Source organism: Agelaius tricolor, unplaced genomic scaffold (genome assembly GCF_023055355.1).
Source record: "Agelaius tricolor isolate 1412-34295 unplaced genomic scaffold, bAgeTri1.0.p SCAF_24, whole genome shotgun sequence".
NCBI classification, from domain to species: Eukaryota; Metazoa; Chordata; class Aves; order Passeriformes; family Icteridae; genus Agelaius; species Agelaius tricolor.
The window spans coordinates 6,015,089-6,028,367 of NW_027269284.1; the positions used below are offsets into that span (position 1 = coordinate 6,015,089).

At 39.0% G+C, this 13,279-nt stretch overlaps 1 protein-coding gene across 9 annotated transcripts in view; it reads left to right on the forward strand.

Annotated features, from left to right (window-relative positions):
* Window positions 1–13,279, forward strand: part of NSD2 (nuclear receptor binding SET domain protein 2) — a 100,139-nt gene that overhangs the window by 34,740 nt on the left and 52,120 nt on the right. For 8 of the 9 annotated variants that reach the window (XM_071447259.1, XM_071447260.1, XM_071447258.1 and 5 more), the window contains one exon: window positions 4,603–5,228. In XM_071447259.1, coding sequence (XP_071303360.1) covers window positions 4,632–5,228 — 597 coding nt within the window. In that variant the 5' untranslated portion in view covers window positions 4,603–4,631. Of the gene's footprint in view, window positions 1–1,781; window positions 1,802–4,602; window positions 5,229–13,279 lie in introns of those variants that run through there. The other variant, XM_071447262.1, reaches the window with a different exon arrangement.

The following is a 13,279-nucleotide window of genomic DNA, read 5'->3' on the forward strand; positions in this document are numbered from 1 at the left end:
GAAAGCAATATTAACACAAAAAAGCATTAGCCTTCTATTAGCTTTTTAGTGCCAGCTGAAAGCCTGATTTGTAGGTAATAAAAATAGCTTTTGTGAAAAAGTTCTCTTACTGTGAATTTGTATTGAAATTTGTCATCCTCCCCTTCTTTCCCCCACCTTCCTGTGCCAGCCCCAAGTAATTCACCAGAGTAAGAAAACCCTTAGACGAAATAAAAGTTATATTTAATAGAGATGCTTGTTGGTTGTTACTTACTCAGGTCCCTCCCTTTGGCAGAATTGAAAGGAATGGAGTACTCCATTCTTTCTGACACACCAGAAAAGCATCTCTGAAATTACAGCAGATGTGGAAGAAATGGCTAATAAATATCACATAAATGATAGTGGCTTGGCCAGTGAAGGAGGAATCTGACATGCACGCTAACTGCATTTGACTCATGACTCCTGTCAGATGATGAACTTTCAAGTAATTAATGCATGATTTAAAATGTCTGCAAGATAGTTTGCCTTATATAGAACCTGGTTTTTAAGTATGAAAATGTTTACAAAGCCACTGCAAGGATTGTCCAGTTGTCATTGTATGATTAAAAATTCTAGAGACCTTGATCTGATAAGAAATCTTCCATACTGAAAGCTATTTGTTCACAAGCCAAAATATCATGTTTATTCAGCAGACTCCTGGTTATAATGTTTTTTTTCCCCTTTGTTAGTGAAAATGGTACTTGTTGGGTCACCAGACATTCAGTATGGGACGATACTGGCTTAAGCTCATTAGCTGCTGCTAGTGTGTGATGCTTTTGTCCCCTTCCTTTCCCTGCCCTCCCCCCACTTTCCTTTTCAATAGATACAGAGTCATCTAGAAAAAGATAAGGGATTGCTTTTGCTCCTGTGTGATACTGTGGTCCAGCATGAGTGCACTTGATTTTACCTCCAAATCTAATTGTATGCTCAGCTGCTTCAGGACCTTATTCTTACAACTTGAATCAACCAGATCTTGTCCGTGATCTATCTTATTTAATTCCTTCATGTCTTGTCTTCTAGATCTCCTTGCATTAATTCCAGACTCACAGCAGCACTGCTTGGTTGGGGGTTATTTTCTCCTTGCTCCTTCTTTCCTGCTCTGTCCCCTCCTCTCGCAAAGGGCCTGGTCCTTCTTTTTCTTATAGTGAATAAACCATGAAGTTTTGTATAGTAAAGGTGATGCAAAATATAACTGGCTTCAATTTTGATCTTCTTTCCTGAAACCCTTTGTTATTCCCGTGTGTAGATTTTCTTTCTTTTACCCAAAAATGTAGCTTATTTTTTGCAAGGAGTGAGATGTGTATCACTGATTCCATCCCACTGGTTGTCCTAGAGATGGTGACTAACCTGCAAATTGCTGTCTACATGTCTCATCTCCCCATGGGATTATATTTTCTGTTAGGTACTCACATCTGTTATCTTAGCCCATTATTCTGCCTCTTACTTTAAGCCTCTACTCATTTGGTTCCATTAAATCTTTGTACAAACATGGTCTATTTCCCATGTTTTATAATCTGTATCTCCTGATTCTGATATCTTACAGTTTCAAATTACTGCCTTTGTCTTCATTTTCCCATTTTTGATTGTTGTGGGTACATTAACTTCCTCCTTTTACCAGTATTACACCTGGATTTGTTGTCTCTTGGCTCCAGTGATCTGAGGAGCCTTTTTCAGTGCTTTCAGCTGTTTTCAGTGACCTGTATTAGTGAGAGTCATTAATTGAACCTTCACTCACTGAAGTTCTTGAAATCTGTGTATCTTCAGATGGATTGAGCAAATCAAGGTAACTGCTTAAAGTTCAGGCTCTTTCATTTATTGGTCTTTTTGTTTTGGTTTCTTATTCTGTTTTTTGTTGTTGTTGTTTTTGTTTGGTTTGGTTTTTTTGTTGGTCGGTTTGCTTTGTTTTTGTAATATGGAGTGCATACTGTTAGATTTATTAGCTAGAAAGACAATAATTTGATTTTTTTAAGCCATAGTTTTTAAGTTGATTATCAGTGGGTCATTGTTCAGACCAGGCCTTGAGAAGTTTGATCTGGCTTAAGCAAGAGGTCGGAATAGATGATCCAAGGAAATCCCTTCCAGCCTAAGTTATTCTGTGACTATGGCAATTTTTATGTTTTGATATTCTTAAGATACCCATTCTAATTCATCAGTGTCCAGAGATGGAGTGCACCACTAACACAGTCTCACTGGATTATTTACTGCTTTTTTGGAGGCGTGCCTCAAGCTTGATGGCTTTGTAGCTTCAAGACGTATGTGATGAGAGTAAGATTTATAATTCAGCAGCACGGTGTGGATTAGAAGGTACAGCTGGCCCGATGCAGAAATCCATCCATGGCCTGGTCAGCAGTTTATGGATCCATCCTAAATGTGCTCCTGGGCCGGGAAGAGCCGCGCCGAGCCCGGCGCCCACTGGAGGGCGCAGCGGCCGCAGGGAATTCGGAACTTGGATGCCCAAATCGCCTCTCGGCTTTGCTCCGTTAGGGATCCCTGCGGAGGAAGTACGGATTTAACAACAGACCGCTGGTCTGCTTGTTTTGTTCTTGGTTTTGGCGGTTTTTCTAAGGAATTTTGCTCCCTGTAACTGTGTGATGTGCTTCCCAGCAGGTTTGCCTTTGCCCAGAGATTGATAGAATTTGTCACTAGTTGTTTCTTAAGAGAAATGTGATTTCAGTTAAATCTGCTGATTCACAGCTTGAAACACTGTCATGTTATTAATTGGGTTGAGAGTTTGTCTCATGTCCATGTTTTCAGAGAATATACTGTGAAAGGACATGAGTTCCCTTTAGGTTTAGTAATTTATTCTCTTCTGATTGAGTTTTGAGTTTCCTTTTATCTCTGATTCCTCTTAAGAAGAATTAATATAGTTGGCTGCTTTTCTACTCATTTTATCAGAGATTTTATTGGTAATTCTGATTTCATCTGGCTAAAGAAAAATTAGAATTTTTTTCTCTTGCAGATTCACTTGGAGTTCAGGTACACTGCCCTTGCCTTGTTTAATGCCAGATTTTTAGGCTGCTGTTTGTGCCTGGAGGGAGAAGGGTTTTCATCTCTCAAATGAGTCTATATAGCTTGTGTGGAAAGACACCCTTTTATCTTGTAGATATTTTAGAGCAGCATGTTAGGGAGATGGGACTACTTGCTAAGGAGAGACGGAGTTATGATTTTTAATTTTTTTTTCTGCATCTTTGTAAATGAAAAGGTTTCATGTTCGTCAGCTGCTTTGAATTCAAGCTTGACATCCTTAAGAAGCTTTGGCAGGCTGCAGCAGTGCTCAGTTATGAACATGTTTACAATGCTACTCCTGATGTAGAGCTATCAAAAATGCAAGTTGGAGGAATATGCCAGTTGTAAGCATTATAGCTGTGTGCATTAATAAACAAGGTGAGATTCAGAAGTGATTTCTCCCATAGCAACTGACAATTCAATAGTTATTCATCATGGGTTTTGCTGCACTTTTTTGTAAGCACCTGAGACAAGATTTGATGAAATTTTGATTCGGTGTGACAGTCCTTGGACTTAATCATATATGAAATTGGTTACCTTGAGCATGGATATGATGATTATTGTGCTGAGCTTTCATAATATTTATGATGGTGTATTTTTCTATATTGTGTATATACTGGACTCAGTAATATGAAGAATCTATGCATGTGAATTTTAAAAATTGAAACCATCATCTTTAGGAGCACAAAGGAGTCATTCTGCCAGACTGATTTGTTTGCTACAGTGGTGTAATGTTGAAACAGGCAGGGTTAGCTTTTAGAACCCTTGGAGAACCTGTTTAAGGCAGAAAATAGTGCAGTTTTAGCTTGTTGCATGTTTGCAAATTTCTGTATGAAAAGTGGATGATAGTAGATGATATTGTTGCCATGAAAAATCTAAAATTCCACGAGTTGCTTTGATCATTTAAATTGTGTCCAGTATGGTCACTGGCCTGAAGGATTAGCTGTTTCCCAGTGGGCTGGTGTTCCTGGCCCAAAATGCTCACTCTTTATTCATTCTTACAGCCAGAATGCCTTGAGAAATGTCTGGAGACTGAGCTGTGGTGTTTCTGCAGGGGGTGTGTTTTGATGGATGGCTGAAGTTTGGAGAGTGAGGAAGGGAAGCTTGTGATGCTGCTGTCCATAGTGTAGGTTCTACAGGAACACAGCCTGGGTGGTTTCTATGCTGGCACAACCTCTTGGAGATAAACTCATCTGGTTTATGTTGTTAATAATGATATTATCTTAGGTCTAACCTCTTACTTGTTTGATATAGTGCAGTACCTTTGTGTAGCTATTGTAAGCAACACTCGTGCTGTAGATGATTAACAAATGGTTAAAATGAAAGCTGTGATTTTGCTTTCCACTTTCGATTTAATAAAATTGATGATTCATACATCTGTTTTTCTTGGAATTCTTTTGTAATGCATATTAACAGATACTGAGGCATTTTGCCTCTGAAGACTGTAAACAAAGCTTTTGTTAGTAAAACTCTAATGAAGTATGTTGAGTTTTATATTAGTGCTGATGTCTATCTGAATACTTATTAGCTTTTGACATTTCTTGTTAAAAATATTTTTGTCTTTTTGTCTTAATGTAGCAGTGTAAGACTGGAAACATCTGGGCTGAATGGACTTTAGCATCAAAAGAAGTTCTCAACTGTTAGCTCAAAAAATTAACTGCATCAAAATGAAGCAGGTACCAGAAATCCTTGGAAATACCAATGGGAAACCTCAGAATTGTGAAGTGAATCGTGAATGTTCTGTCTACTTGGGCAAAGCACAACTTTCTGCCACTCTACAGGAAGGTGTCATGCAAAAATATAATGGCCATGAGACTCTTCCATTTATTCCAGCTGATAAATTGAAAGATCTGACCTCTCGGGTGTTTAATGGCGAGTCCGGGGCCCAGGATGCCAAGCTGCGCTTTGAACCTCAGGAAATCAAGGGAGTTGGAACACCCCCCAACACTACTCCTATCAAGAATGGCTCTCCAGAAATAAAGCTGAAAATCACTAAAACCTACATGAATGGGAAGCCCCTTTTTGAGTCCTCCATTTGTGGAGACAATGGTGCAGATGTGTCTCAGTCGGAGGAAAACGAACAGAAGCCAGCAAACAAGGAGAGGAGAAGCAGAAAAAGAAGCATAAAATATGACTCCTTACTTGAGCAGGGTCTTGTTGAAACAGCGTTAGTATCAAAGACTTCAAGCACCACTGAAAAGAAGGTAGTATTTTTTTTTTTTAGTGTTTTCTGTGTTTTGTGAGATTTGTTAATCATACAGGAGTTTCAGTGTTTGTATGCTCATCTTCAGGCATTTAGTAGGTCCCTCACAAACGGGGGGAGTAATTTTCTGTGCCTCTCTTTGTCGCAAAAAAAGAACAGATGCAGTCTAGTTCTGGTACCTCTTTCTTCCCCAGGATAGGAATACTCCATAAATTCAGTTTCCATATCAGTAAAGTCTCCAGAGCAAATCAGGGTATGTAGAAGTATGTGATGTATGAAGCAGAAACTTCCTCTAGACTTGTAGCCAAGACTTGGTCACCATGTGCACCTGAGCAAGGAAACTGAGGTAGAGGTGATCTTTAGCTCCTGGAGAATGAGGTATTCTGGCTTCTTAATAAGTAAATGTTTCAGAAAAGAAACCTTCATTTTTCTCTATTTCTGGTTCTGAATTAAAAGAAAAATGTACTCAGCAGTCAGCTGGCTGATCATCTGGCCTCTACCATCAGATTTTGGCAACTGGAGTGTAGTCCCTATGCCTGTTTGTGATCTGAAAAGAGCTGGTTTTGCTTGCTATAACCCAGTGACTTATTTTAATTGAAAATATCTAGATCTTGTATTTGGTGTCATTAATTTTGTGGTCAAGCTCTTTGGTTTTTTACTTCTTTTAAGCATTGGCAGTAATGTTTAAACTTTTTTTAATTTGCCTTACCAGATTGTAAATAAGAATGCTGCTGGGAACCCTTTTCCCCCTTTATTTAGCTTTTATTGCTAGACTCCATTTAAAGGAATGTGGTTTGCAATAACTTTATCTCAGAGGAAAAACCCTACATAGCAGGGATACTTCTATGTATATTAAGTTTCTCAGTGAATAATTCAGAATGGTGTTGTATAACAATGGTGAATGTTAATGAATGCTTTGGATTGTTGAAAGGTCCTGGTTTTGCACACCTTAAACACAGAACTTATGTTATGGTTTTCTGTCAGCTGCAGTTAATCATGGACTCATGGGCTGAAAAATACCTCTAAGACCATCCAGTCCTGCCATTAACACAGCCCTGTTGATTGTTGCTTTCTTCCAAGGTCACACATACAGAGAAGAAGCAGAGTTACTGTATTGCTGATTTTATTTGCAGTTCTTTTCAATAAAACTAAATAATAAATGAGTTCACAGAACTGTGTAAATGTGTTTCTAGGTATCAGAAATATTTATCGTTTGTTTATGGTTTGAATGTGTAATTTATCCTAAAATTATCAATACTCATGTTTTCAGGAATGTTGTTCAAGAGTTTGTTGTCTTTAATTTAGTTAAGGAGAATGTTTTAACACTAACTGGTTCAGACTTTTCTGAATCATTACTCAGGGATAAAAGGTATGGGCAGAGTTGATATTTTGAGTAATTCTTTGTCCAGCTCATTGTTAATAAGGATAAATTGGAAGGTGGCATGTTAAATAGCATTGGCAACTGAAGCATATTTGTGTGGGTTTGTTATTTTGGTTTTTGTCAGAAAGAGAAGGTGATATTTAATATGTCCACCTGTGCAGTTTGTTCTGAAGCCCTTAACACTTTTTGTCCATTGAGAGTGGCCTTTAAATTTTCCTGGTGCACAGTTCATATAAAATGAAAAGAAAGATTTGTCTGGCTTCTTTGAGTTGTCTTTTGGGCAGAAATGATCAGGAGAAAACCACATCAGCACTGTTTCCCAGAGTGGCTGCTGAGTGATAGGGTTATTTGCTCCTGTGCCAAACCCCTGAGCTACCAAACCACCCAATCCAGGCAGCCACCTGCTCCATCTCAGCCCTTGCAAAACTGCAACCCTGCTCTTTTCAGAGAGTTTGAAACATAGGGTCACACTTCTTTTTTTCCTAGCATGGTGCACTTTAAAGCACAAAGGTCAAAAGGAGAAGCATTTAAAGGTTGCAAGATGTTATTTTATAAGTCCTTGATTGTAAAAAACCTGGGGCTTTTCTTTCTGTCACAGGGAGGGTTTGCAACTGTGCAGGTTTGAAATAAGGAAAAACAAATATGAGGGAACAGGTAAAGGAGATGTTTCAAATGTTTGTCCATGTGCACTTGTCAGGCTTGTGACATACATGTGTTTTCTGTGATGATAACTGTAATGTCTTAGTATCAGTGTTCTTTGGTTTCAGTCTCTAGCTGAAACTCCGTGGCCAGCATCCACAGCCTTAATGTTAGTGCATCATACTGTGGTTTTATGTAGCTGATTGTGGCTGCAAAGTGGAAATTAGGTAAATATTCTTAGAGTAAAAGCTGATTAATTTTGCACTCAGGTACCTGTTTAGTGTAGGTCACAAGTTAATGCAGAACCTGTTTGTCTGGTTTTATTTTTCATCTGGTTTCTCTCTCAATTTCTTGTTGTCCAGCCTCTTACTCCTTTGATTTAACAAAAATCACCATGTTTCAAATGCTGCCTTTTGTGTAGGTAATTAGATCTCTGTCTGATGGACACAGCAGATTACTATTGCACTGAGGTGAGAGGCATATCATGTAACAAATGTTCCAGTGCTCTGCTGTTGGGTGTTCTTGTTGTTTGGGCATCTTTTGTTAACAGAAATGAAGGCTATTTAAAACATTGTCTGTGAGTTAGTTTTCAGCTGGGAGTAAATGTGATCTGCTCACTCTGTAATGTGAGTTAGATTTCTGTTGATAACCACCAGCTTTTCCAGGCTTCTGAGAAACAGCTGTACTGCTTTCATTTTCCCAGGGTAAAGGAGATGAAGTGGGACAACCTCTGCCTCTTTCCTCCTCCCCTCCCTCTTCTCACCCTTCTCTCCACTTAAGGAATTCACTTTAAAATCCAGGCCTCTCAGGATAGGGCTTGGTTTCACAACTTTAAAGCCAAGGCAGTGCACCCCTGGATGTTTTGGGTTATGGGTATCACATGTTAGAGGTTTGAATCAGTGCCAGAATCGTGGGCTCCTGGAGCTGCTCATGTGCCATCCTGGGACTGGGATTTGTCCTGGCTGCTTTCAAGTCACTGTTTTCACTGCCACTGAGGAGTGAGATTTTCTTACTCATTGCCTGTGTTAGAAGTGAAGCAGTCCTGTTTGGAAGAGAACAGCAGAGGTTTACTTCATATATTGATGTGAAGTAATGCCAGTATGATCCCTAGAGCAATGCAGGGTTTCTGTACAGGAATCAGAGAGTACATACATGTGCAGCTCTCATGCTGGGGGTCCCAGGGTAGGTCTGTGCTCTCTGGCTGTGGGAGCAGCCCAGTCTGTGACCCTGGCACATCTGAGCTTGTTCTGCAGGAGCTGGGATGGGCTTACAAGGGGCAGTTTGCCCTTTTGGCTGGGCTTCCTGGCCCGGCTTCCCAGCCCTGGTGCAGTAGCTCACAAAAGCAGCAGCACTGTGTCCAGAACAAACCTGGAAGTCCACATCTGCCCTACTTGCTAGTTTAAGGTTTCCAGCTGTGTAATACATGTACATGATCCAAAAACTATACCTTTCACATAGCTTCCTATCCACTTTTCTTGTGGTTCTCTTCTAGTATTATACCAGAAACTTGGCAGGTTTTTTACTCTCTCTCTGCAGGATATGGCCTTTAATGACCTTGCAGTAGCTACATGGGGGGCAATTGCAAATTGCTGGAGGAATTCCACTAGTCCTTGTCATATGTTTATGTTGCCATTTCACCTTTAGAGAGAAAAACTTTCTGGCTAGCTCCATTATATCCAATCTCTACATACTGGCAAAGATTAAAAAACCCGGTAAGGGTAGAACTGAAACAGTCTGAGGATGATCTTCTAATAATGTCTGTGGTAACTAAATACAGGAGGCTGGGGACCACTGAAGGTGATGATATTTCTCTGATGTTTGCATCTAATCAGGTAGGGGCCAGTACAAAGCAACAAGTTCACGTTGTAATATTGGAGAATGGAGTTCATTGAATGTTTTATTATCCCATTGCAGATGGTACAGACAGACCCCAAGATTGCTCATTTTGTCTTAATTTCAAAAAATAAAAAGAAAAACGAATAAAATACGTATGTGTTTTCAGGGAAAGGACTTGAATATTTCTTATGATCAGTTATTAGGAATTCCTGGTAAAGTACAGTTATTTTACTTGTCGCAAAATGTGCAGCTAAGCTACCACAGGAGTCAGGATCTGTAGTTGTAGGATAAAATGAACTCAGTTATGTTTTCCTTTTTAATAGACTGTCTTGAGGTATCAGATCCTGTCTTCAGGCAAGTGATTACACAGGCTGTCTGGCTGATGTCACCAGGATCCCAAAGGAGAAGGACTAATCCACTAATCCTAAAAATCTCTTCTGGGTGATCCCTTCAGAAACAAGAGAAATAACTTCTTACCCTTTTTGGAAGAGTTTCTGAAATACTGTTTTGCATTAGCCCTTAGTAAAGGATTAAATTTAGCTAAGCCTTGAGAACTTGTTAGTGCTAAGCAGCTCATGATGTGCAGCAGTAATTGTTACTTCAGTACTTTAAATTGATTTTCTTAATGCCTCATTGGGAAAGTATCTTAAAGAACCACTTGTTCTTTTAAGAAGCACTAAAAAGCATACAGCATTGTACTGGTTTGAGGGGAGATTAGAAGCTGGGAGTATTCTCAGAGTGGCTACAAAATTAATTGCAGAAAACCTGAGTATTTGTTCAGGCTTTCCATACCAGACTTCCTGTTCTTGTATATAAAAGTGGCTGATTTAAGTGCATTTTTTACGTAAAACTGTTGTCCCAAGAAGTGGTCCCTAAATATATTTTTTGTCCTCTTTCTTCATAAACACATTGGTGGGAGAATCCATATCAAGTATGAAGTAATATCCTGAAGTGTTGACAAAAATACTGTCTAAGAATAGCACTACCAAGTTGGATCAAGGAGCCATTTAATTCAGCACCTCAGCTCAGGGTAGGGTTCAGTGGAGGAGGCATAATGGGAAATACAGAGATTGCAAATCATAGAGTGATGCTCCTTTTGGATCTATTCAGCCTCCAGCAGTTTGTGACTCAGAGCTTTCTGGAGCTGGTGACTTTGTATTTAATGGCTGTAGATGGCTGAATTCATGGAAGGAGCCCTTGGGTTCTTTTTGGGCCAGTGTGAGCTTTTTGCATCCTGTACTGAAGTAACTGTACTGTTTTGCATCCAGTGCATGAAGGGCAATAAAGCAGCACTTTCACGTTTTCAATTTGCTGCCTACTTGTTTTGCTAGATTCTGCCATAATAATAGAAATAGGGATCATGGACTTCTCTTACTGGTCATTGTGTAGATTTCTCACAAACTTGCTTTATTTTGAATTTCAGCTTGTCCAGTACTGGTGTGTTGTTCCATATATTTTAGAAGCAATTCCAGAATGCTACTTCATGTTACCCTGTTTCTGCACTGTGCTGCCCTTTGGGTTCTGCTGTCTTGTGTTTTATTTTAGCATAAGGAACCAGAACAATAGAGGACATTCACAATATAAATGTCTTGTGAATGCATACAGTGGCATGTTAATGATTTTCTATATTGTTCTCAATTTCATTATTTTTCATTATAAATAATACTTAGCATATTATTGATTCCTGACTGCTTCTGAACACTGGGCCAGGTTTCTGTAGAAAAGAGCTGACCAGATGTAGCCAAGTCAAATTCAAAGAATGTCAGCATCTCTTGCATTTTTTCATATTTATCATTGGTTTGTGCATTCCAGAGCTTTTTTATTTTGGTGTTTTGGGCATTATGGTGGACATGACAGATGAAGTAAAGTGGTGAGCAAGCCATCTTTGGAACAACTAACTTCCCTTTACATGTCAGCAGCAGATGGTGTTGAGAGATTAATGGCAGTTTCTGGTTTTATAAACTGACCAGATTTATTGTCAGTTGTTGCACAGGTAATGTCATGATTTAAAATGATTTAAAATCTCAGCTTTTCCTTTTCCTCCTCCTGTATTGGCCACTATAGGTTGGTTTGGCAAGGAATTTGCTGCTTGTTTCACTGTTTGTTGGGGTTTTTTTAGCCTTTCTCTTGCTCTGCTCAGTGTTCTGCTTAACCAAAATAATGCATGTCTAAGTCTGACATGTAGCAAGGAGTTAGATCTGCAGTTTAGGGTTGTGTTACTTGGATGGATTTACAGGCAGATATTTGGGAAACATTAGTGATCTGTACCAGATGTAATTTCTGGCCCTTATAGCCCCCTTCTGTCAAGAAAGAAAGATATTTTGTAGTAACCCTTAGGCGAAGTAGCAAAAGCAAAATATTTTGATCTGTCTTGGAGCAGTGGGTTCAACCTCCTTTACAAGTTTCCTTGTTTTAGAGTGGATTTTATGTAGGGCAGATGAACTTTAGGCTCTCCAAAAGAGGTCTTTTTCCACTGACACTAATTTTATGTTTGCCTATTACCATCTTTCATCATCTTTCAATTATAAATAAAGAGATCCAACTGGGCTAGCTTATATTTTTGCTTTTTGTCAATACCTAAAGTACCTACAGGAGTTGTGCTCCCATGCCTCATAAAATAGTAGTAGCTAAAACTGTATGTTGTCAATAATCAGAAATTAATTCCCTTCTCAGAAGGACTGTTTTTAAAAATTACTATTTTGAAAGCTCACTGGAAGAGGGAAAACTGAGTCTTTTGTATATCTTTGTTAAACAAGCCCTGCTGTGCTTGTGTGAGGAAGGGAATTTGTGACCTCATAGCAGCAACTAATGCTAAAAAAGCTTGATTTTATTTATTTTTTGCTGTTTTGTTTGTTTGGTAAATAAATGTCAACTTGAGTGTATGTTGTGGATGCTTGTGATGAAGTGAAACAATTTGGGATCTTAGTTCTGGTGGAATTGACAGCACTTTGGTCATGTGCATCATGATTTTGCACTGCAAAGATTTGGGGTTTCCCAGGTTTTCTGTACATTTTTATTGCTGGAAATAAGGGATGTTTCAGAAATAAGCTTCAGCATTGCCAAGTTAAGGTCATGTCTGTCTGTTCAGGATTTTCTTGGTTGTCTTCCCCCACCTGTCTTTGGCTTATTAACCACTGATTTGGCATTTCATCTGTAGAGGAGGAGGCCCTGCTAGGTGAATGTAACAGGAGAACCTGTGAAAGTTCTTATGCCTGCTTTTAGTTATGGCAATTCATTTTAAAGGGCTGATCTCTAAAGCAAAGTAGTACTTGGACTATGTCAAGATATTAGCTAACTAACAGAGCCCTTTTCTGCCCAATAATTATTTGTTCTGTTTAAGCTTAGTCAGCTGCCTTCAGAAGTGCTCTTGTTATTAAAACAAAAAAGGTAGAGATAAGTCTCTGCCTTCCCCAGAAAAGTGTCCTGTAAATCTAGTGGCCTTTTGGCAGTGCTGTCTGGACGTGGGTTTTTCAGTTTTCTGGCAATATTAGGATTCAGACCATGTACCCATGCTGTCCTGCATGTCTGTGAGCTGCCAGGAGGAGGATACCTGTTCAGAAAGTGTCTTGGGAAAACTCTGTAAGGGTGTGGAAGAGTGCTAAAGATGAGGTCCTGTTACAGATTCTGATCTTGAAGAATGTAGATAACATTCTTGCATCTTGAACATGCAGATAACAAGCTACATATGGATATGGCATTCTGAAAATCTGTAGGTATGCTGAGATGATTTAGCTTTCACTCTGTTATCCTGTGTGAAGTTCATATGGAAATTGTTCAGAAGCAATAATTTCTCATGCCAGAGTTCCTCATGGCTCTGCAGTTATGTTTTTACAGATTTCTGTAGCATCTTGTATCCACACTGTCTTTTATACCCAGATACCACATCAAAAGTTTAAACCTTTGAGGGTGGGTGAAGGTTAGATACACAGGATATAGGCAGAAATCTTTTCCTAATACTCAGTATAAAAGGTGGGGGTATTCATTATGATCAAACATTATCTAGTTTAAATTTCTGAAACATGGAACCTTCCATTAATAAGCCAGTAACTTAAAATTTAGGAGGTCATCTAAATGAAAATGCAGAAATTCAGTAAAACAGCTGAAAGAAACTCATCTCCATATTTTTAAGAAAGACTGAGGATTGGGAAGTGCTCCAGATATCACGTTTTACTGAATCTGTGAGTGATTGAGTCTGT